The following is a 23,359-nucleotide window of genomic DNA, read 5'->3' as shown; positions in this document are numbered from 1 at the left end:
AGACCGGTTGCTGCAATAATAAATCTTTATTCAGTCGAAAGACCCTGAGCCTTTTTCTGCAGAAAATTGACTGCCCTTCCTTCAGCATTCGGTTCTTTTACCTCTAGCCAAAAAACAGGCCCCCCACTTCTCATTGAACATCCCAGCAACCAGCATCTCCATTTAAGGTCACTCAAACGCCTCACGCTCTTCGAGTTAAGCTGAAGAGAGTTAGTGAGCAACAGGAATCAGTGATACTTCAGTGTGTGTTTTGCCCCCTTATTATAAAGTGTTATTGACTTACCTACACATCCATGCAGTCAGATGGTTAATATTTACACTGCCTGTGTTATGAACTGCCACCATGGGGACCAGATTGAGGCTGAACACGATGAGTTCACTCGACTGTAGTTGAATTCACATCCAGTCAAATCATGAAAACTGTCACAATACACAGTAAATCCTCCCCCCTTCGCAGCCTGTCTGTCTGCAGACTTTATCATAGCGCGCTCCTACACTAAAATCAGTAATGCTCTTCGCGTTCCCTTATGCATTGACAAGATGAAAGAAATTCTTAGTAGTTTTTATTTATATATATATTCTGATTTCCAGGCACAGACATGCATGCAATATAACGGCTCCGTCAGGACCACATTTCCTCAGGAAGGGGGAGGTTAAGTTGGGCTAATGACACAGTAATTAGGAAACTACTCAGGTGTTAAATCCTCTAATGTTGTTGGTTTAGCTGCTTCACTGGGAAACTGCTCACAGTTTGATTGCCATTTATTTATGCTGGCAGGCTTGTCTCATTGTCTGAGAACTCTCTCTCTCACTCTCACACACACACACACACACACACAAACACACACACACACACACACACACACACATTTATACTCAAGGTCAACACTGCTTGTCTGAAGTGTGTGATGCCAGAGATCAATGACTGGCTGCATCCATATTTTATTATTCACATTCCCTCTCTCGCTGTCTTTCACACTGTTTTTCAATAATTTAGCCTTCTTCACAGCCTACTTTCTGCTTTATCATTCCTTCCTCCCTCCTTCCTTTGTCCATCCCGATCTTCTTTTTCCCTTTATTCCTACCTCTTCCTCTGAAGCTGAATGGCTGTCTTTATATTTGTAAAATGAACTTGGAGCCTCCGTGTCTTTCACACATCAAGTCATGGTGTGTCCATTAGCCTGATTGAGCAGGTCTGAGCAGGTTTTAAAATGCTTTGTGACATTATTTTTAGTTGTGTTTGGTCATCCAATTCACAGAGATTCTTTTTTTCTCAGACCTTAGCAGGTCTAATCATGCAGCATCATGACCAAAGACTTCTGTGTGGTTATACCGGTCCTTTAATCTATAATAATGCAGCAGTTTAAAAAGTTAATCACATTTTTTGTATATAAAATCAAAGTAACTAGTAACTATAAATAATAAAGTGGAGTAAAAAGTACAATATCTCCTTCTAAAATGCAGAATTATGAAGTCCCATGAATTGAAAACTCATATACTTCAACTTCCACCTTATATGTGTCCCCGAAGGGCGATTCGGTGTGCAGCAAGTAAAAAACACATACAAGACACATAAATACATACAAGTTCTACACACACTCCAACTGGAACACAACAGTAACAGTACGAAGACAAATAAATACCAGTACAAGGTGCATGGATAGCAGCGTCAAAGTAACCTACATAGGGTAGGAAAAAAGTGCAAATCAGCCTACAAAGTTGACACAATATAATCAACAATGACCATCGTCAACAACAACATCAGCATCCATTACATTACATTACATCAAAACCCTTTTATCAACGTTTCTGACATCCTCAACACATAGTCAACAGACTAGAATATATAACCAACCAAGGAATAAAGAAAGAAAGAAAAGAAAGAGGACGAATATAGTAGCCTGACAAGCCAGACCTACATCAAGATGTTGGGTCTGGGAACTCACCACTGGCAGGGCTCAATCTGAGGGGCGGGATGAACGGTTGTCTTTTAAATTCCCTCTCCACTCATAGCCAACCAGAGCAACGCTAGTTGATATATTAAACTTTTTCCTTATCCGGTCGGCAAAACTCTGAACACATCTTCCTTTTTTAAGAATGACTTCAGTGCTTAACTCCAAGTCTTCCAGAGTTGCGGCCAAAGCCGATTCCAAAGACCGCTGTTTGACAGCAGCAACTCTGCCATCCTTATGTTAAGCCCGCCCACCGAATCTATACACGACGTGATTGGCCTGACCAGATTTTGGTTTTTCCAGCTCGCAAGCCAAGTTGCTAGACTGACCCTGGCTGCAAATTACATTTGCTGCCGCTAGGGTGCGTCTAGATTTCTAGACTACGAATATAGTATATAATATAGTAATTACATGATGCAACCAAAATGGAACTAAACCTAGTTACTTCCCACCACTGGATGCCTATCACAATGGTGGACAATTCAGGAAGTATTCAGCTCTAAATGGGCCTAAGCTGGAGTTTTGTGATGGAACAATAAGATATATTTAATTTATTTGAGGTAACTGAAAAAGCAATGCGAGTGCGGAAATAGATTTCTAATAAATGTCTTTCTCTGTCTCTCAGGTTGGCTCCATGAGCTGGCCAAGCGTCTTGGGACCCCCTACTTCCTGCCGACGCCGGTCCCAGCCACAGTCAGCAGCCTCCCGGCCAACAGCAGTCAGTGGAACGTGTCGGGGTCGGAGGTCGGAGGGCAGGGCTCCTGGAACTCCAGCCAATATTACGGAAACACATCTGGAGGCGAGGCCGTGGTGGAGACGACCACTGGGGGCGGGAGTTTCGGGGTGCTGGGTGGCGGCCCGTCGATGCGTAGCAGCTACGTGACGTCGCTTTACTTTGCTCTGAGCAGTCTCACCAGTGTGGGATTTGGAAATGTGTCCGCCAACACGGACTCAGAGAAGATCTTCTCCATCTGCACCATGCTCATAGGAGGTGAGAAACGCATGCGTGCGTGCGTGTGTGCGTGCGTGCGTGCGTGCGTGCGTGCGTGTGTGCGTGCGTGCGTGTGTGCATGCGTGCGTGCGTGTGTGTGCATGTGTGTGTGTGTGTGTGTGTGTGTGTGTGTGCTTGTTTTACTATATTTGTGGGGTCCAAAAACCGGGAATACAGTATACTTGTGGGGTCCGGACATCTTTGTGGGACCAAAATGCTGGACCCCACAATTTTAAAGGGCTGTTTGAGGGTTAAGACTTGATTGTAGGATTAGGGTTAGAATTAGGTTATGGTTAGGGTGAGGGTAAGGGTTAAGGTTAGGCATTTAGTTGTGATGGTTAAGGTTAGGGTAAGGGGCTAGGGAATGCATTATGTCAATGACGGGTCCCCACAAAGATAGTGAAACAAACCTGTGTGTGTGTGTGTGTGTGTGTGTGTGTGTGTGTGTGTGTGTGTGTGTGTGTGTGTGTGTGTGTGTGTGTGTGTATGTGTGTGTGTGTGTGTGTGTGTTTTAGTTTCTACTTTGTATGCATGCTAGTGTTTCCTCTCAGGGCATGAAGCTCTTCTCCTCGTAGTGTTAAGTACTCACTCAGCTAATTATCGGGCATCAGTGAGACATCAACACACAGAGCATTTGTATTCAAAACCATCCGTTGACTGTCTCATTTGTTCCGTTTTTCTTGATTGAGGGGTTTCGTTACATGTTTGCCTGTGCGTTTGTTTATTTGCTATCAGGATATTTCAAAAACTATTCAATAGATTAAATGAAAGCTGCTGTAAAGTTCAGCTCTGAGCCAGTACTTCATGGTGCATACTGCACAGGATTGACTCATTTTAAACCTTTTTCTCGTGAACCGTTGCAATGCTTGTGTGTGACTATCGGTATTTTGGTGTGAAACCAGACACTGATTAAAAGTAACCAACATTTGTTACTATTGAAGAAAACAAACTTAGAGAGTTCTGCCACTTTGCTTTGTAGTTTAAAGGTGCTGTAGGTAGGATTGTGAAGATCCAGGACTTAGCCAAAGAATTTGAATATCGACAGCTTGTCAGTCCCTCCCCCCCCTTTCTGCTGAAGCCCAAAACGGTCTCCTAAGCCCCTCCCCCCATGAGGGAGAATGAATAGACTCGTTCAAGATGAACTGCGCCTCATCTGTAAAGTGGATGAGAGCAGGCGGGAGCAGCCGGGGGAGGTGACAAAAATCCGCTGTCAAGGCGGACAGTTTCCAGCTGATTCCAGCAGTCTTCAGGCTGAATAGGAAGTGACAGAAACACTGTGGCCCGATTCTGATTTAATAAAATGTTATCAGACCCATATATCAGCTCCTACACAGTCTCCAGTTGTTTTTATTATGACAGAGTAGCTGTCAAAATGCTCTACATGTGATCTGTTGCTGATGTTAATAACCAACAGACTGTAGAGGATCTGTAATCTGAACAGATTTAGTCTCTCTGACTTCTAAACGTAACTATCAGTCACACAACATGTGTTCTGTATAGAATAAGCCTTTAAATCAGACAAATAGCAGTTAAAATCCGTCAGATTCAAAATCAATTAAAAGTTTATATAAAACGTCAACATGTTGAGTCGATTCTGAACCAATCAGCTGAGAGGCCGGTGTTTCCCAGCATGCCCTGTGTCCGCCTGGGTCTAGCAGTCGGTGAAAAGCGACTGCGCTGCCTGCGTCTCAGAACTGCGGCCACCTTGGTCTCGTGAGGTTATTGTTGCCCACGTGTGCATGACGTCAGCGCGAGTCGGGATCAAGTCGGACACAAATCTAACCGGCACGCATTGGGCGGCGATCACCGGTGATCGATTCTGCGCAGACCTGGCTCATCTCGAACGAGCCTACAGTGTGTGCATGAGCAGTGATTGACACGCAGTTAGACCCCCCCCCCCCCCCCGTCCCTGATTGGTGCATCTGAACAGGGAGCTGTGGATTTTTGCAAATCGCACTACAGGCTGTAGGTGGTGCCAGAGAAAATTAAATGACCTGCTTCATGTAGTTCTACTGGAACATAGGGTCAGTTTCAGCAAATATGACAGAAAGTTAGTTTTACAAGTCTTACCTACTGCACCTTTAACAGAACATGTGACAAAACACTGATGGTTACATTCTCTAGAATAAGACCTCGTAAGATCCAGCCAGTAACATCAAAACCATTTAACAATGGGTTTTTATTTAAACTAAGCTAATACTTCCGGTGGTTTTGTCTTGATAAAACCCAGAAAGGACAGAAGAAATGAACATCAACAAAAGAGGGTCAGTAAAATGAATATCCCTAGTACAATTGATTTGATTATCTTGTGAAATGTACACATTGTTTCATGCATATAATACATTTAGCAACATAAGAACAGATTGTATATTCTGTATGAGCGCAGGGTTTTTTTTAACCCTTGAGTGGAGACAGTCAGCAGTGTGTCACCCTTCACACAAATGTCTGCAGATGCTACATTTTCAAAAGGAATTAAATATGTGAATTTAGTCACAGAACTTCTGTATTTAGCGCTGGTGATCCGATCGCCCAAGACATATTTTAAATAGGGTATCTTTTTTGAGTTATGGCTTGTGATGTTGTTGTGCTGATCCATAATGAAGAGAGCTGAATGTTCTGGTAGAAAGCAATAAAAGAAGAAATGAGAAAGAAATGGAGGGAATGGAAAGGTTATTTGATGGGAGAAATGCCAAGATTTATGGTCAGAGGACACAGTGATGCGTTGGTAATGTCTCAGGCCTCAGTGCACATTAAGTGGGCTATACACACACACAGACACAGACACACACACACACACACACACACACACACACACACACACACACACACAGGACCTGCAAGGACATGTATTGACCTACATTCATTCTCTTGAGGCTGAACCTCTATTTTTTTATTTATTTTTTTTATTTAACCTTTATTTAACCAGGAAAAAAGTCCCATTGAGATTAAAAACCTCTTTTTCAAGGGAGTCCTGGCCAAGAAGCAGCAAAAAAGTTATAAACATACAATACTATTACATATACATTATGAAAAACAATTACAAAGAATCGACTCAAATGCTCTCAATCTGGACTTAAAAGCGTTCAATGAAAGTAATTCAGTCAATTTCCAGTCTTTTTGCAACATGTTCCATGTGTGGGGGGCTGAGTGAACAAAAGCCCTTTTTCCCAATTCTGTACGGGTAAGTGGAATAGCGAGCAACAAAAGATCATTCGAACGCAAACAGTGAGAGCCAACACTCCTCCGTGAGATTAAATTACAGATGTAGGAAGGCAAAAGACCAAGCATGGCCTTATAAATGAAAGTATACCAGTGACCCAGCCTCCTGGAGGACAAAGAAGGCCATCCCACTCGAGAATACAGTTCACAGTGATGGGACAAGACCTTGCAATTAGTAATGAACCGCAGAGAAGCGTGATATGCAATATCAATCTTGTGGAGACATTTAGCAGAAGCATTCATGTACAACAGGTCTCCATAGTCTAAAATAGATAAAAATGTTGCATTAACAAGGCGCTTTTTTGCCTCAAAAGAAAAACAAAATTTATTTCGAAAGAAAAAGGCCAATTTTAGTTTAAGCATTTTCACAAGATTGTCTATATGGGGCTTAAAAGTCAGGGAGTCATCAAACAAAATACCAAGGTACTTGTAGGTGTGAACCATCTCTATGACATTTCCCTCAAGAGTGGACACAAAGGGGATAGATTGAGGGACCTTCTTATTGTTTGAAAACAACATTAGTTTGGTCTTTTCAGCGTTAAGGACCAGTTTTAGCTGGATAAGTGTATGCTGGACCACGTCAAAAGCTTTCTGCAGAGATTCTACAGCTTTAACAGGGTTCTGTCCAAAACAGTAAATTATTGTGTCATCAGCATAAAAATGCATATTAGCGTCAGACACATCTTGTCCTAAATCATTAATATACATGATGAACAAGAGGGGTCCTAATATAGAACCCTGCGGCACCCCCTTGTGGACATCCAAAAAATCAGAACACAGACCATCACATTTAATGCACTGGGTCCTGTCACTCAAATAATTTGTGAACCACAAAACAACATGATTAGACAGTCCCAGACATAAAAGCCTATGCTTTAAAATAACATGATCCACAGTGTCAAAAGCTTTTGACAAATCAATAAAAAGGGAAGCACAATATTGTTTTTTATTAAGAGCAACAAGTATATCATTTATCACTTTTGTAGCAGCTGTGATGGTGCTATGTTTTTTCCTGAAGCCGGATTGCAGTTTAGAGAGTAGGTCACTAGAGTACAGGAACTCTTTAAGTTGATCACAAACAAGAGATTCAAGAAGTTTTGACAAAACACACAAGTTTGATATTGGTCTGTAGTTAGTCATAACAGCTGGATCACCTCCTTTTAATAAAGGGGTAACAAAAGCAGACTTCCAAACAAGTGGTATTTCTTTGTTTTGGATTGAAAGATTAAAGAGGACCGTAAGAGGTTGAGCTACATAATCAGCTGCTATTTTCAAGAAGTAGGGCTCTATCAAGTCCGGTCCGTTTGATTTCCTGTGATCTAATGCTTTAAGAGCTTTATGCACTTCCTGCACAGTAAAAGGAACAAAATTAAAATACTCTCCAGAAGACATTTGAGGTTCTGTGCAGGGAGTCACGGGGGCCACTCCACAACCTCTAACTGCCTACATGCAGTTATATGAACTTGTGTGAAGAAAAGATTTAGTTTCCACAGTGAATACATGGCAGGCAGACAGACACACACACACACACACACACACACACTGCTAGTCAAATAACATACTTCACATGATACTTCTGTCTGTGCTCGACATTTCCTGACTGACAGAATAATGTAATCTGCTAGTTTCCAGTGAAAGGTGCTTATGTGCCTTAATCTTTTAACTCATTTATAATCTTATTATTTTATATGTTTGGATTTAGTCCCACATACATCGTCGTAGAGCATCAAATATGTTCTAATCCACAGGTGAAATAGTTTCCAACAAATGTGCAATCTGCAGCTGTTTAGGTAAGTAACATTTGCTTAAAGCTGCGTTAGGAAACATTTTTTTTAATAATAAATCATTTTAAAAGCTTTACATCTTCAGAAGGAACCGATGAGCTCGGGGCTTACAGAGTGAGGAAGTGTTGAGAGACGAACACTTTTGGTCTTTTCATGGGATTTGTTGACAAAAAAGGAAAACAGAATAAAACTATCATAATCCTTTTAATTCAGTTTGGGCTTTTGGAGTGTGGTTCATGTAAATGACTTTGCTTAACCACAGAGATGTGTCTCGTGTATAGTCCTTGATTATAGGAGAGCGAGCTAAGCAAAACGCAGAGAGAGAAAGAAAAAAGAGAGTAGACTATAGCTTCATTAATCTCTCTAAAGTTTAGAGCTCTGCTGTGCTGAGCTTCCCTGAAGCTAAGCAGTGTGTGCCCTTAAGCTCTCCCCGAAGGATATTTATACATCTGTACTCTGGAGTTTTCCCTTAATGTGAGGTGGGTCACTGCCTGAAGGAGCAGTCATCCTAAATTAATGTCATTCGTCTGGGTGTCAGTGGACTGTGTAAGTGTCCTGTGGTCTGAACGCTGTATCGGCGGCTTTTCTACTCGGGCTGGATTATATTCAGGGAGAAAAACTGCTCTGCTGTGCAGTCAGAAAAGTACACCGCAAGATAGATAGTTTAGTTCTAGTCCTTACTGCTGGCGAGCTGTGTTCAAATCAAATCGGAGTGTGAAAGGGTTTTATAAAGTTTAATACTACACCAAGAGTCATTGCTCATACTGGGATTAAAGCTGTTTGGGGTTTTAGATGAATAATTTAGTTGTTATACAGTAGGTGTTTTCTTCACTAAAAATAAAAGATGTATTCATCATTGGGATTCTTTTTATTTCAGTCATGTGTTACTTCCATTTTGTGAAAGCAGTAATCCACCCGAGGCCGTGCTTTACACTGCTTTCAGAGCAGCTAAATCCTTTTAAGCCCGGTGCTCTTTAACTTCTTGGGGCTCGTGAAGACGTCCCTTTTCAAGCTCCCTGCTGTGCAGAAGCATTATGGGATTTTCCCGAGCCGTTTCCAGACAAAGGCCAATCGAAGTGAGTATGTGTAATTGAATCTGTATCCTACTGAAAACACACGACCTCTCCTCTTCTCCAGCTCTGATGCACGCGGTGGTGTTTGGCAACGTGACGGCCATCATCCAGAGGATGTACTCGCGCCGCTCGCTCTACCACACCCGCACCAAGGACCTGAAGGACTTCATCAGGGTCCATCGGCTGCCCAAGGCCCTGGAGCAGCGCATGCTGGAGTGTTTCCAGACGACGTGGTCGGTCAACAACGGAATAGACGTCAGTGAGGTGAGAGAGCAACCGGGACGATTCCAGGATTTTTTAAGTGGGGAGGCACCGGGGGGTGGGGGGGGCGGACATTTTATCCAAATACAGCATGGAAAATCTGCTTAATAATATAGGAAATATTGGATAGAACAACACACTGTTATTCTGCTAAATTAAACACAACATGTATTATTACTTTCACTTGTTTTCATCAATCATATTTCCGAGGGGGCCAGTGCCACCCCGTGTCCCCCTTCTAGCCCCGCCCCTGAGAGCGACTCACATTCAACTGAACACACAGAAGTATGAGTGTGTGAATATTGGATTTTTTTTTTTATGACCACAATCTTCCAATTTAAACCTTACATCTGCATTAACATTAAAGGGTCATTTCACTCAAAATACAAAAATAACCTAGCCCTGCAAATAGTTTCAGTCGTTGTGGTTTTGAGATATGTGCGTGTCCGATTTCTGCTACAACTCCAGCACGATGAAGGTAAACTGCTGGCAATGCACAACTCTTTGAAAAATGACTCAGCAACAGTTTCCAAATGCAATTAAAATCTATTTGGTCGGAAAGAGGCTATTAGCTTCTTTCCGACCAAATAGTTACAGTAATGTAGTTATAGGAACAGTCCACTTCTAAACAGTTCTACTCTTCCCCAAAACCGTTTTTCCCATTTGCATTCACACTGGCCAAGTGGCCATAGGAACTGACCTTTTGTTATTATAACACAGCCATCTAACCACCAAATGCGGGAAAGGGAAAAGGCCCTGAAGTAGGAGCTGAAAGAGTTACAGGAACTGCGGCCAGAGGAACTTAAAAATCCCCAAATTGGTCCAGTTGGAACATGAGAAAAAAAGGGTTCTAGGAACGTTATATTCTAGGAACTGCAAAAATCCCTCCGGTCGGATTTTATTTATATATATTTTTATTTATATTTTTTTTTTTTCTCCACAAATGTGTTAAAGACTTTCTGTTGTGCAAATAAATGCCAGTTAAAGTTTGTCAGATGTTTTACCCACAAAAGACACAAGGCTCTCCTGAAAGTTTGGACATTTAGAGGACTAATTCTTATTTTGGATTTAACTGTAACACGTGTTTGCTTGATGAGCATCATCTGTTTTTCTTCTCCTTCCTGTTTATCTGTTTATCTTTACTTTATGTATAATTTAGCTTCCAGAGTATATCTTGACAACCTGAATCTTGATAGCCTTTTTTTCACCTTTCATTCTGCTCCACATTCTCACACATCGCATCATGTTTTTGAGGTTGTTTTTTTTTTGAAAGGCTGTGTGGAAGCCTGCTGTTTGTTTTAAGTCTTAGGGAAGAACAGCTGTTAAGTGTGAAACCGCCTCTCGCTTTGCAGCTACTGAAGGACTTCCCAGACGAGCTGAGGGCCGACATCGCCATGCATCTGAACAAGGAGCTGCTCCAGCTGCCGCTGTTTGAGTCGGCCAGCCGGGGCTGCCTGCGCTCCCTCTCCCTCATTATAAGGACCTCCTTCTGCGCTCCGGGCGAGTTCCTCATCCGGCAGGGAGACGCCCTGCAGGCCATCTACTTCGTCTGCTCGGGCTCCATGGAGGTTCTGAAAGACAACACTGTGCTGGCCATACTGGGTGAGTCAGAGGAGCAGAGGGATCATTACAGAAAGGTTCCCAGTCCTTTACATGCTAGGGCTGCACCATATGAGGAAAATAAGTGATGCCGTTGTTGAATATTGTGATAACGATATCATTTGCGATAAATAAACAGATATTAAAGGTGCTCTAAGCGATGTCACGCGTTGTTTAGGCTACAGCATTTTTTTGTCACATACAGCAAACATCTCCTCACTATCCGCTAGCTGCCTGTCCCCTGAACACACTGTAAAAAAAATACGGTCTCTGTAGACAGCCCAGGCTCCACAAATGGCAACAAAAACAAACTGTGCCAACCTGCACCACCAAACATAACAAACAGTGTTCCAGCCAATAACCGCCAAGAAGGAGTTGGTTGAGCCATCACCGTAGCAGCGTTAGCACGTAGGCTACTTCCACAATGCACGTTCATGACTGTTTCAGGAAGCACGGAAGGGAGGGGGAGGGGACGAGATGAGGAGGAGGGAGGGGTGAGCTAGTCTCCGTTTTGTTTGACAAACGTTACAAGAAGTAACGTCACCCAACATTGCTTAGAGCACCTTTAAGGTGTACACGGTTCTGACATTCTGCTGCTTTCAGTATTCAGCTAAAATACAGCAAATTGCTTGTTGAATTTTAACATTATTATTATTTATTTTCTGGGCATGTTTAGGCCTTTATTGACAGGACAGCTGAAGAAATGAAAGGGGAGAGAGAGGGGGGAATGACATGCAGCAAAGGGCCGCAGGTCGGAGTCTAACCCCGGCCCACTGCGTCGAGGAGCAAACCTCTATATATGGGCGCCCGCTCTAACAACTGAGCTATCCGGGCACCCATCAACATTATTTTATTGAACACCATTGAAAAGCACCATTGAAAAAAAAGTGACAGTTACATTTTAAAGTGTAGTTTTCTACTGATTTCTAAGTGTCTTTAGTTATATGTCAAAGCCTTTCGCGATGTGTATTGCGCAAGTTTACTTCGCCATGACGATAAAAGAACGATATATTGGGGAGCCCTATTACACTGACTGACTGCCCCCATAAAGGTAAAGTCTTGATATGTACAGAAGCAGCTAGTTGGTAAGATTTTATTACATTTTAATACTTTAAATACTAAACTACTACACTGGAATGTGGGAGTATGTGAAAAAGCTGAGTATTTGGTAAAAACAGGGATGTTGTTTTTTAGATTTTTTTTTAAATTTATTTTATATTATCTATATGTTTCTAATGGCACAGGGGGAGTAACCTGACTCCGCCAGATGGATTGCTTCGCATTTGCTCGGCATATCCATCTGGGAACTTTCCGTTGGAGAACTTTTGGGAAGGGGCGAAAATCCTGGTTAGCTGATTGGATAAACCATCTGTCTATCACCACCTATGTTGGTGATAGACGGGCCAAATCAACCAATCAGATCAAAGATATATCAAACTCTTGCTGAAACCAGTCGGGAGAAGAGCAAAAACATCTTTTCCTCCGAGAAAAGCCTCCAGTGCCGTTTTTTGCTCTTCTTTCAATGAAGGAATACTTTCTAATTCGGATAAAACTTGCGCGATAGCTACGCTCATCTGTGGAAGCCGCCATGTTGTTTAGACTGAACAGTCGCTTCTCGTTGCGTCACACCTAAACCCGCCTCAAAACCAACGCTGATTGGTCGGTTGTTTGGCGAACGGCTCCAAATTTTCTCTGTCTCAAGATGCCAGACTGATCTGCGAGATGAAAACTGGAGCTCGCAAGATCAGGACGGTCTCATGAGGCTACAGGGGGAGGGGGTCTTCTGAGCCAAACAGAAATCTAAAATTCTAAAACATTCCTGCTTTTCCCTATTTAGTATTCAAGCTATTAAATTAATAGAAAGACGGGAACAAACACTGACTATGAAATGGCTTTAGATGAATGTAGGATTGCAAAATGACATTCTGGTTACCTAATTAGAGTGAAATGGGTGGTTTATTATGTGAGGGAAATTATGTTTAAATTTGTGCCACAGAATTGGATTGAAACGATGCAGTCGACAGCTTTGATAGGTAATTTACTCGTCAAAGTGAGACTTAATGAGAGGATGTGAGATGATCTGCGGTACAGATAATTAATGTAAGAAATGTTCATTTGAAGAACGAACACTCTGATAAGAGCCGGCGCGAATATGTGTCTGTTTGACATCAAATGCTGTAAATGAAGAATGACTGAGAGATCACCTCTCGGCTCAGTGATTACAGTGGAAGTAACTCCACAGTGATGGCTTTGGACGGGCTTTGGTTTCATCCGATCAGAGCACTGAAGAGTGACGTGATCCGGATTTTTTATAAATATTTTTATTATAAAGCTTCATTTCAAAAATCAAGTTACGAAATTGTTATGACAGTGCTTCTTTTTTATAAAAACAAAAAGAAGTGAGAAAAAAACCAAGAAGGCCCTAATCCCTAGCCACAACAACCCGCCCCGGACTGCGATAAGGATTCAGTTTATCCTGCAAAATAAGATTAGCCTGGCTCCGCCCTCCTACGTACTTCCGCTCAATTTTCATTTTCCTTCAGTACACCGTCTGGGTTTGCGGTATATTCTTGGGTTTTCTCCGGCCAAATCTTTCCCGGTCCAATCGGCAAACAGAGGGAGTGGCTGAGAACGATGACGTTGAGGTCGTGCTAGTTTGAGTTGTAGTTCTGTAATGGCGGTGGAGAAAGATGCCATTCGGCCCGTTGTGGCAACGCTGCCGGATATCCAGAAGTTAAAGCCCGAGCAAGAACAATCTTTGCTGAGTTGTGTTGGTGGCCATGATGTTGTGGCCCTCCTCCCCACGGGGTTTGGGAACAGTTAGATTTTCCAGCTCGCTCCGTTAGTGGTGAAGGAGTTGGCTAAGGCAAACTCTAGCGATGCTAAGCCGACGTCACGACCAAACGTTAGCGATTGGTTATGGCAGATCCAGAGTGGCTCTGGGCAGATCCAATAGTTTTAAACATCAACAGAGTACCCGCCTTCAAGGAAGTTAACACTTGTCAATGGAGAGTGGCCAGACTCTCTGTACTAATGAAATGTACCAGAGTCTGGTAGGACCAGGCTAAGATAAGATACCAACGTTTTCTCAAAGTCTTTTACTTTCCTACATCAAGGTGGTGTGTGTCCATCATCTCCGTGAGCCATAACTTCGGTGTTGGGATTTTCTTTCTTTTTCCAGACTAAGAGGATACACTTTTTTTGCAGTGAGAATCCCATTTGCCATGAAGAAGCACCGTTGAGCCAGTGTCAGTTTCTTTGCTTCATTGGATATCCCTAGAATTACTGAAACTGGATCAGGGACAATTTGAATATTTAACACATTAGACGTGAAACTAACGTGATCCAGATCTGAGTGGAAATTAGGTTGACGAGGGAGACGAAGGAAAGGAGGAAGGAAAGGTGCGTGCGTGTCACTCAAACGTCAGGGAAGGCCGGGCCTGAGGGAGAGCTGATAAAGAGCTGTTGTTTGTGCTCTGCTGCTTTTACCATGCTCGACACACACACACACACACACAGAGTCGAGTCTTCCCTCAGTGTTGAGCCTGTTAGATATATACACTGATCCTTCAATCCAGTGTGAATACAGATGTAGGACGTCTTGCTATCAGACATCACATATGGCAGAATATAGAGACTAGGGCTGGGTATCGTTCAAACCATTTACAATACCGGTATCGATACAATTACCGTGGCTTTGGGCACCCAGATAGCTCAGTTGGTAGAGCAGGCGCCCATGTGTAGAGGTTTAACCCTTGCCGCAGCGGCCGCAGGTTCGACTCTGACCTGCAGGCCTTTGCTGCATGTCATTCTCCCCTCTCTGTCAAAAATAAAGGCTGAAAATGCCCCAAAAAATTATCTTTAAAAAAACAAATACCATGACTTTGATACCGGTTCCTGAATGATACTTTTTTTTTGATACGAATTTTATAAAATCAATTCTAACAAAAAATATGCCAACATTACACATTACATTATAATCTTATTATTTATGTTTCAGCTCCTACTACGTGAGCCCCGTCTCTGTGTAACGTAGAGTTTTTCCTGCGTGTCTCTACGATGTGTAACGTTAGACAGCCAATCACAGACATTATTAGATCTTGGTAGAAGCATGCTGCGTGCTGATTGCCTCACTGACGCTGATGTGATTTACTCCTTAGGAATTGAAATTGGGTATTGAATGACGAGGACTTTTTTCTGATACTCAATACTATAGGGTTAATTCGGTCGGTGCCTAAAAAGTATTGAATTCGGTACCCAAACCCTTATAGGGACCAATTAATGAATGAATGAAGATGTTTGAAGGCAGTCCTCTCTCTCACTCTGTTGTTGCAGATAGTATGAATACATGAGAACCGGATAAGGCTGGGAAACTCGACAGGCTTTCGGTGCATTCGCTCCTCAGGCATCATGTACATTCTGCAGTTGACAGGGAATTCTAGACAATTTGTCAATCAGCACTGTTTCACACTGGGAACTTTTAGCCCCAGGTTTAGTGGTTTTTGATAACCCCACAAACTCGGGGGGCTAACCCTGCTCCAGAGCAGGGCCAGCAAGCTCTCGGCTAAAGTCGGGATTAGCCCACTTGGAATATGTCAGTGTGAATGTGCTTGAAGTGAACGCCTCCCCCAGGCTAACAGCTCCCTTAGCGATTAAGGGGGGCCTCAATCATTTTTATTTTGGCCACATACAGAATGTCAGCATGCACTTTGTACTGTGGATTCTTCAGGAAAAGTAACAAGTTCAAGAATGGGAACATATCATTTTTTTAGTGACACCTGTGTTGCTTGTTTTGTTACATTTTCCATCGGCAGTCCAGAATGTTCTTGTTACACCAGAATAAAAAAAGACTCAACTTCTAAAATGTGAAGTTGCACTTCAGCTTATTGAGACTTAAGTAAAATTGTTATACTTAAAGTAAATAGTATGACCTAATTTGATCCTTTCTTTTGACTGTCTCTCATTTGGACTCTGTCTTGATTTGGACTCTAAACTCTTTTGGACTCGGACTCAGCTAGTCCTGGTCTTGGACTTGTCTTGGACTCGACAAAGGTGGACTTGACTACAGCCCTGATAGAATCATATACACACACACACATTTGCTCCTCAATTTCACTGCTCAACTAAAGTACCAAGTAGTTTAGGAATAAAAAAAAAAGAAAGCTCGCCATGTACAGAAAGTCATACTTCATCAGAGGAAATGTGGAGGAAAATGATGTTACTTTCGACAAAAAATAATAATTCTTAGCGAAATATCCGCTCACTAGAAAATGTCCACTCACTAGAAAATTTCCAGTGCTTTCACCAACTAAGGAAGCTCCCTCTTCTATTAAAGGCAAGAAGATGTCTGAAAGTTTCAAACATTTCCCTGTAAGTAGACCTTGTGTTTCTATATGTGCCTGTGTGAGCACAATACAATATTTTATCCAAGAACAATTTATGTGCAGTGGTGGAATGTAACTAAGTACATTTACTCAAGTACCACACTTAAGCACACATTTGAGGTATTTGTACTTCACTTGAGTCTTTTTTTTTCATGACAATTTCTAGAGAAATATTGTACTTTTTACTCCACTACATTCATCTGACAGCTTTAGTTACTAGTTACTTAGTCTCGCATGTGTACGTTTAAAAGTTGTTTTAGGGCGCCTGGGTAGCTCATCTGGTAGAGCCGGCGCCTATATGCGGAGGCTCAGTCCTCGACGCAGCAGCTCAGGGTTCGAGTCTGACCTGTGGCCATTTGCTGCATGTCTTCCCCTCTCTCTCCCCCCTTTCCTGTCTACAGCTGTCCTGTCTATTAAAGGCTAAAATGGCCAAAAAATTATAAAACAAAAAAAAGTTGTTTTAGTCAAGCAACAGAGAACTCAGATTGGACAGATAGTCTAGCTAGCTGTCTGGATTTACTCTGCAGAGATCTAAGGAGTAGTTAACCATAGTCCTCAGAAATCCACCGGAGTTTAGAACACAAAGGAAGCCCAAGGCAACGGATATCCGGCCTAAATGAGTGAAATCCGGCGGATTTTCCGGAAGTGTGAAACGTCAAGGATATAATCTACTAGTTACTTTACACATTAAGAGTTTTTCACACATAACACATGTAGTTTATAACATATGCTGTTTTATTATACATTAAACTACCCAACAATATACAGGCCTACAAGTCCAGCTGAAATGATTAGACCGTTAAACACTTAGTTGATTGACAGAACTGTTTGTATCTGTTCCAGTTTCTAAAATGGGAGGATTTTTCTGCATTGAGTACTTTTACTTTTAATACTTTTAAATACATTTTCCTAATGATACTTACATACTTTTACTTAAGTAACATTTTCAATGCAGGACTTTTACTTGTAACTGAGTATTCTGACAGTGTGGTGGTATTAGTACTTTTACTTTTTACTAATTAAAGGATCTGAATACTTCTTCCACCACTGATCTATTTTTAGTTTATGTTCAACAGTAAATGCAGCTATCAGGGTTCACACACATCCGAGAAAAAAACATCTTTAAAATATACCAAAATAAAGTGTCCTGGAAAGCAATGAGCTGTGTGTGAAATGTATGAAGGAGTGTTGTTATATGAGCTGAACTCACAGGAGTTGGAAGCTTTCAAAATATTTTCAGATGTCAGATGTCTTCGCTGGCAGCCAGCAGCTGTAATAAGTACTGTGTTCAGGGTGATAGATGTTTGTGGGCGGCTTGCAGTTATGTTTTTTTTCATAAGGAGACACATGCCAAAATGAAATATGGTTTGAAATATTCACTAAATTATTACCAAAAAAGGAGACTCTGGCAGGATTAAAGCAAACTCAAATGACTAAAAACCTTATTTTCTACAACAAATGTGATGAAAATGTAAAAAAGATCAAAACATTATGGGCCCTATTTTAACTGTCTAAGTGCACGGCGTGAAGCGTCTGGCGCAGGTGCGTTTAGGGCGTGTATGAATCCACTTTAACTAGTTTAACGGTGGAAAAAAGGGTCCGGGCACGTGGTTCAAAATTGTTGTACTTAGTGTCTTCATTAATTCATAGGTGTGTTTTGGGCGTAACATGCAATAAACCAATCAGAGATCATCTCCCATTCCCTTTCAAAGCCAGGCGCGTTTGGACCTTGGAGCATTGCTATTATGATGGAGGATTTGCTGAGCAGGAAGGAGAAATTTTCAGGAGAAGAAACTGATCTGCTCGTGTGTGAAGTAAAAGTGCGCGAGCAGATCATATCATAATACTATTTCACATTGTAATATTTTAATCTTTTGCATGTTCGTGTGCTGCTGCGCATCCCTGTGTGTGTGTAACAAACAGTGTGTGCGCTGTGCACAACCCAAGGGGGGTAAGCGAGCATCCACAAAGCCATTCTTTTGCTAACAAGCCATCACCCCCCGTTAGCATCCCATTGACTGCTATTCATTTTGGCGCCACTTTGACAGAGAATAACTTTACATCTGAAGCGTTTAAAGACTCTATTTGTCCATTGTTTATTTCTAAAGAAACACGACAATGTATAAAAGGCTCCATTACCTTGTATCTCACCTTATGGCCCCGTAGCAGCCATTTGGGGGGGGACTACCCACAACAATAGGCTAAGCATGATCGGGTCACGTACAGTAAAGTCTATTTTTTTTCTGACAACTTGATAAACACAAACGTCTAATATGCTTGAGTAAATGAAACCCCAATCAACAAAACTGCTTAAAAAAATAATATTTAAGGAAAAAAATTGCAGGAAAAAAACCTTTATAATACTTTGTAATACTGTACGTAACAGGCACAGGTGTGTGTGTGTGTGTGTGTGTGTGTGTGTGTGTGTGTGTGTGTGTGTGTGTGTGTGTGTGTGTGTGCGTGCGTGTGTGTGTGTGTGTGTGTGTGTGTGTGTGTGTGTGTGTGTGTGCGCGTGTGTGTGTGTGTGTGTGTGTGTGTTGTGTGTGTGTGTGTGTGTGTGTGTGTGTGTGTGTGTGTGTGTGTGTGTGTGTGTGTGTGTGTGTATTGGAAGTCTCTTTGGATAAAAGTGTCAGCAGTCGAACTGACTGACAGCAACTAAAATGTGTTTGCTTAACCTGCCTTCAACACAGTGGATTGGTTAAAAATGTGTCTTGAAGAGTGTGAAGTTGTGTATTAAAGTGTGAGCATGTAGCTCCGCAGGAGGCATGCATGGCAATAGTGGCATTGCACGCCGAAGTTGGGTAGAGAGATGCAGCCTCTATGACAAGCCCTTTGAGCATTTATTCCATACCCTTGATATCAGACGTCAGGTTCCTCCACTAGTTGGCTATTTGTCAACACTAGTTGGACACATGTTTGTACTAGTTGGATATTTTGTATTACTAGTTGAACAAAATATTTTACTTGTCACTTTTATTCAGCAACTAGTGGAACATTTGTCTAACTAGTTAAAGCAGAAGCCTTACTAGTAGCACTGTAAAGCCTATTTTTACCTTACTAGTTAACTAGTGCGCCCTTTGGCTTTTACTAGTTAACTAGTAGAGATTTTGGACTGCACCAGTTAACTAGTAACATCCAGAAACAGTCCAACTAGTGAACTAGCACGTTTTTTGGCTTTTACTAGTTAACTAGAGGAGGAACCTGACGTCTGATATCAAGGATATGGAATAGATGCTCAAAGGGCTTGCCATAGCCTTCCACACACTGAGATTGAGTTTTCTGGAATTAGCGTGTAGCTATGTGAGGAAAACATTTGTGCGTGTGCGTGGCACTTGTGAAATGGTGTGATCATATGTCCTCTCTCCCATCGGTCTCAGGAGATGTGAAGGCGGAGTTGTGTTCTAGTGGAGCCTAATATTAAACAGGACTGATTTGCAGACAACGTGTGGGAGGAACAACCACAGAGTCATGCTCTGCACGGCTGTTTTTACCGCAGCCTCCAATATCACAACGACCAGTATCACATTACATGTCATTTATTGTCTCATTATAGAGACACTTTTTTCCCTTTGTTCTGCTCCATCCTTTCTAGTCTCTTTAACGTGACAGCTGCACTTTCATATTCTCAATCTGAGGCCGCAGCTTTTTCTCTGCGTTTTGACATTATGACTTTTTCCTGAGGTAGTTCGGTTTGCAGACACACACAAAATCATAACCAACCAACATTTAGCAGTAAAAGTGAAAGACAACCAACGCTGAAAGAAATGTAGCAAATTTGAAATTTTGTGGTCAGACAGGATGTTGCACCTGTGACAACAGCTCAGAATAATTTCTTTAGTTGACTGTCTCGCAGGCTGAAATCTAATTTCCTCTGGATGTGCTTCAAAGCCTTTGCAACACTAATCCAGCAAACAGGGCGAGCTTTCCCGAGGTGTGAATGTGTGAATAGACAAAGTGATAGACAGAGAAATGAGGGAGAAAGGGCGGCGGACTTCATGTGCGTTTGTCTGTGTGGCAACGACAGATGTATATGTCTTAAAAATCAGTTTTCTCAAAAGGTCAAGATGTATTGAATTAATGGTGTGTGTGTGTGTGTGTGTGTGTGTGTGTGTGTGTGTGTGTGTGTGTGTGTGTGTGTGTGTGTGTGTGTGTGTGTGTGTGTGCTGCGTGTGTGTGTGTGTGAGATATAGTGGAATTATCTTCAAATGCCAAGCCCCTGGCCCATATTTGATCTTGATCATGACGCACACAAACACACACACATCAATAGGCCGAATGCGGTGCGGTGCTGGGATTAATAATGAATAGATTGTACATTATTAAAGCACCTTGATTATTAATGCTGACGTGTGGATATAGCAGAGCCCTGCACAGCCCAGGAAGCTCTTCACATGGTTCAGCCCATCATGACCTTTACCAAGAACCTGCGTCTACAGCGTACTTCCAGCAATTATTGTTGAAGTACAACCACGCATTGCAAGTCATTTAGAGACACGGCCGACGACATTTTGCACAAATTTTTGAAACATGAACAAACACTCAATCAACCGCACACACACACACACACACACACACACACCGCACACCTCATTTGGAGCTGAACCTCCCTTCCTCATTGACCTTTTATTTCATACACCCCCTGCTAGGCCAAGCTATCCTAATTTGTCATGATTGCTGGATGAGAAGACCAGGTTTGTCAAGGGAGACTTCATTTTGGTGCCCCCATTAGGCCTATAATATAAGTAATATAAGATCTTCTCGACAAGTCATTTTTAAAAAGAAGTCTAGTGATGTATGAGTTTAAAAGGACCAAATAAATACCAGACAAACAAACTGGCAGTGCTTACTAAAGGCTCAAAATCGTTTTACATTGATAAAATAAGCTTCTTTCATAAGTAGTGCTCGTTTTTTTCACCTGCACTCAGACACATTGAAGACTAGACAAATACACACTCTTAAATGTCACTTTCAAGTGTTCACCTCCTGCTCAGTTTAACATTTTGCTGTGATTATGAGCAATACAAGCTCGCCCTGGCGCTTGCTGTCGCTCTTGGCTCTGACGCCACCCATCATCCGTGAGACGAAAAGACAATTGGAGCTGAACTGTGGTGTGGGAAGGGAAAAGACGTGGAGGAGCAGAAGTGTGAGTGACGTGGAAAAGATTGAGAGACAGACTGAGTATGTGAAGAGCCCATCATGCCAGATGAAGTAGAAGCACAGATGGAGGGGGAAGGGATCAAGAAATGAGGGTGCAGACTTGGGGTCCGTTTCAGAAAGCAGGTTTAGTGAAAACTCTGAGTTTGTTAACCCTGAGATGAGGGAAACTCTGAGTTTTCTGTTTCAGAAAGGGAGGTTAATCAAACCTGAGAGAGAGGGGTAACTAGCACGTTTCAGAAACAGACAGGGTTTGAATTACGTGGGAGCCAGTGGGAGTTGAGCTCCCATAGAGAGAGGATGAGCTCCCATGAAAGCAGTAAAATCATACACCTGTGGGGGTCTCTAAAAATCATCAGCACCATTATTTAAATCACAAATAAAGCACTTTTCCCAAACACACGGAGCTCTGAAGCAGACCTGTGCGTCGCTTAGTGTCCACTCTCGCTGTAAAAACAGAGATGAGCAGCGCGCCTTCCGTCCGTAGTCTGTGCAGCTTCATAAAGGTTTATAAAGGACGCGCTCTGCTGTCGACATGCTGCTGCAGATGTGTCACATTTGTGCTCCGTGTATTTGTGCAGTAGTTTCGGTTTTCCACCTCCGATGTAGAGCAGCGTTCAGCCACTTCCCTAAACTTTGTCTCATTCAGAGACCAGAGTCTCAAACGGGGCTCTGAGTCTGTCAGGCGGTCTGAGATCTACCGTATCAGCAGAGCAATCACGTAATGCACAGCAGGCTATGGTGCAGGTAGATTATTTTCTGAAATATAGTGACTTTATTCTTGTAATAGCCTATTATCACTTTATTTTTCTCAAAATATCACGACTCCTCCAATTCACAGAGAGCACAGATGGGATATATTTTGAATGTGCACAAAGTTTTGAACATGAGCAGAAATCTTGCTCAAACACATCTGAAATATTACAGTCCAGGGGTTTATTAAGCCATTAAAATGAATTCATGTATCATTGAGGTGAATAATTGTCATATGCACATTTAAGGAGGTTACTTCGTCAACAAAAGACGCAAAAGAGGAGGGAGGAGTAAATTATAGGCTACATGTGTGCTGACTCAGATATAATTAGAAAAGTCGATCTACAGGAGAATAAATAGCAATACAGAATGCCTGAGAGCCTTATTGTAATATATTCCATTATGTTTTTATATTTGGATTGTAATCTATGTTTCCCTTTACATAAAGATATTTCCAGCATACATTGATTCAGAAAAAGATAAATAGGTGCATAAAAATTCACCAGAATGGAGGAAATGAAGTGTTTTTTTTAAAGAGACCCCCACAAAGATGAAATCATAATTCGAACCCTGGAAACAGAGGTAACTTAACCTCAGAGTCAGTTACTATGGTAACTGAGCCTGTGAACTTAACCTGGTCGGGAGCAGGTTTTCTTCAAGAGACCTCGAGTTTCTCTCAGTCTCCTCCCTCTGACACAGCGCTCTTTCATTTCCTCATTCATTCATTCATTCAGTCTGCAGGCGTATTTTAAGGCAGTGACACACCAACCCGATAATCGGCCGTCGGACAGTCTGGCGAGGTCAGTGATTCGAGTCTGTTCGGTGCGTTCCGTGCCGTCGTCCGTCTGAGGAGCTGTCGGCCTTCATTTTGGCTGACCTGACATGTTGCGTCGGAGGGCGGGCAGTCGGACTCCATGACCAATCTGATTGGTGGAGTGCTAACCCAGAAATGACGAGCGGGATTAGTGTGACTGACGCCTCTCAAAATCTGACGAAAATCTTTTAAACTGACCTTTGCTGATCTGAAATGAAGACAGATTCAGCAACTGCACGGCCTATTTCTCTCTTAAAATGTTTTCAGAAACACGTTTCGGTGAACTATTTTAGTACAATATGAGATTGTATTCTGAACAAGCCGCCATGACAGTCTGGCTTTGAATTTCCGGAGAAATCAGACCCACGTTCGTCC

The 23,359-nt window shown here is 42.2% G+C and overlaps 1 protein-coding gene across 1 annotated transcript in view; it reads left to right on the top strand.

Annotated features, from left to right (window-relative positions):
- Positions 1–23,359, top strand: part of kcnh3 (potassium voltage-gated channel, subfamily H (eag-related), member 3) — a 183,477-nt gene that overhangs the window by 147,907 nt on the left and 12,211 nt on the right. Inside the window, exons 8-10 of the mRNA XM_031300665.2 lie at positions 2,578–2,943; positions 9,084–9,283; positions 10,633–10,882. Of these exons, the coding sequence (XP_031156525.2) occupies positions 2,578–2,943; positions 9,084–9,283; positions 10,633–10,882 (816 nt within the window). The remainder of the gene's footprint in view (positions 1–2,577; positions 2,944–9,083; positions 9,284–10,632; positions 10,883–23,359) is intronic.

The sequence above is a fragment of the Sander lucioperca genome, chromosome 8, assembly GCF_008315115.2.
Source record: "Sander lucioperca isolate FBNREF2018 chromosome 8, SLUC_FBN_1.2, whole genome shotgun sequence".
NCBI classification, from domain to species: Eukaryota; Metazoa; Chordata; class Actinopteri; order Perciformes; family Percidae; genus Sander; species Sander lucioperca.
Note: the sequence above shows the minus strand (reverse complement) of the source record. Positions and strands in the feature narration are given on the sequence as shown.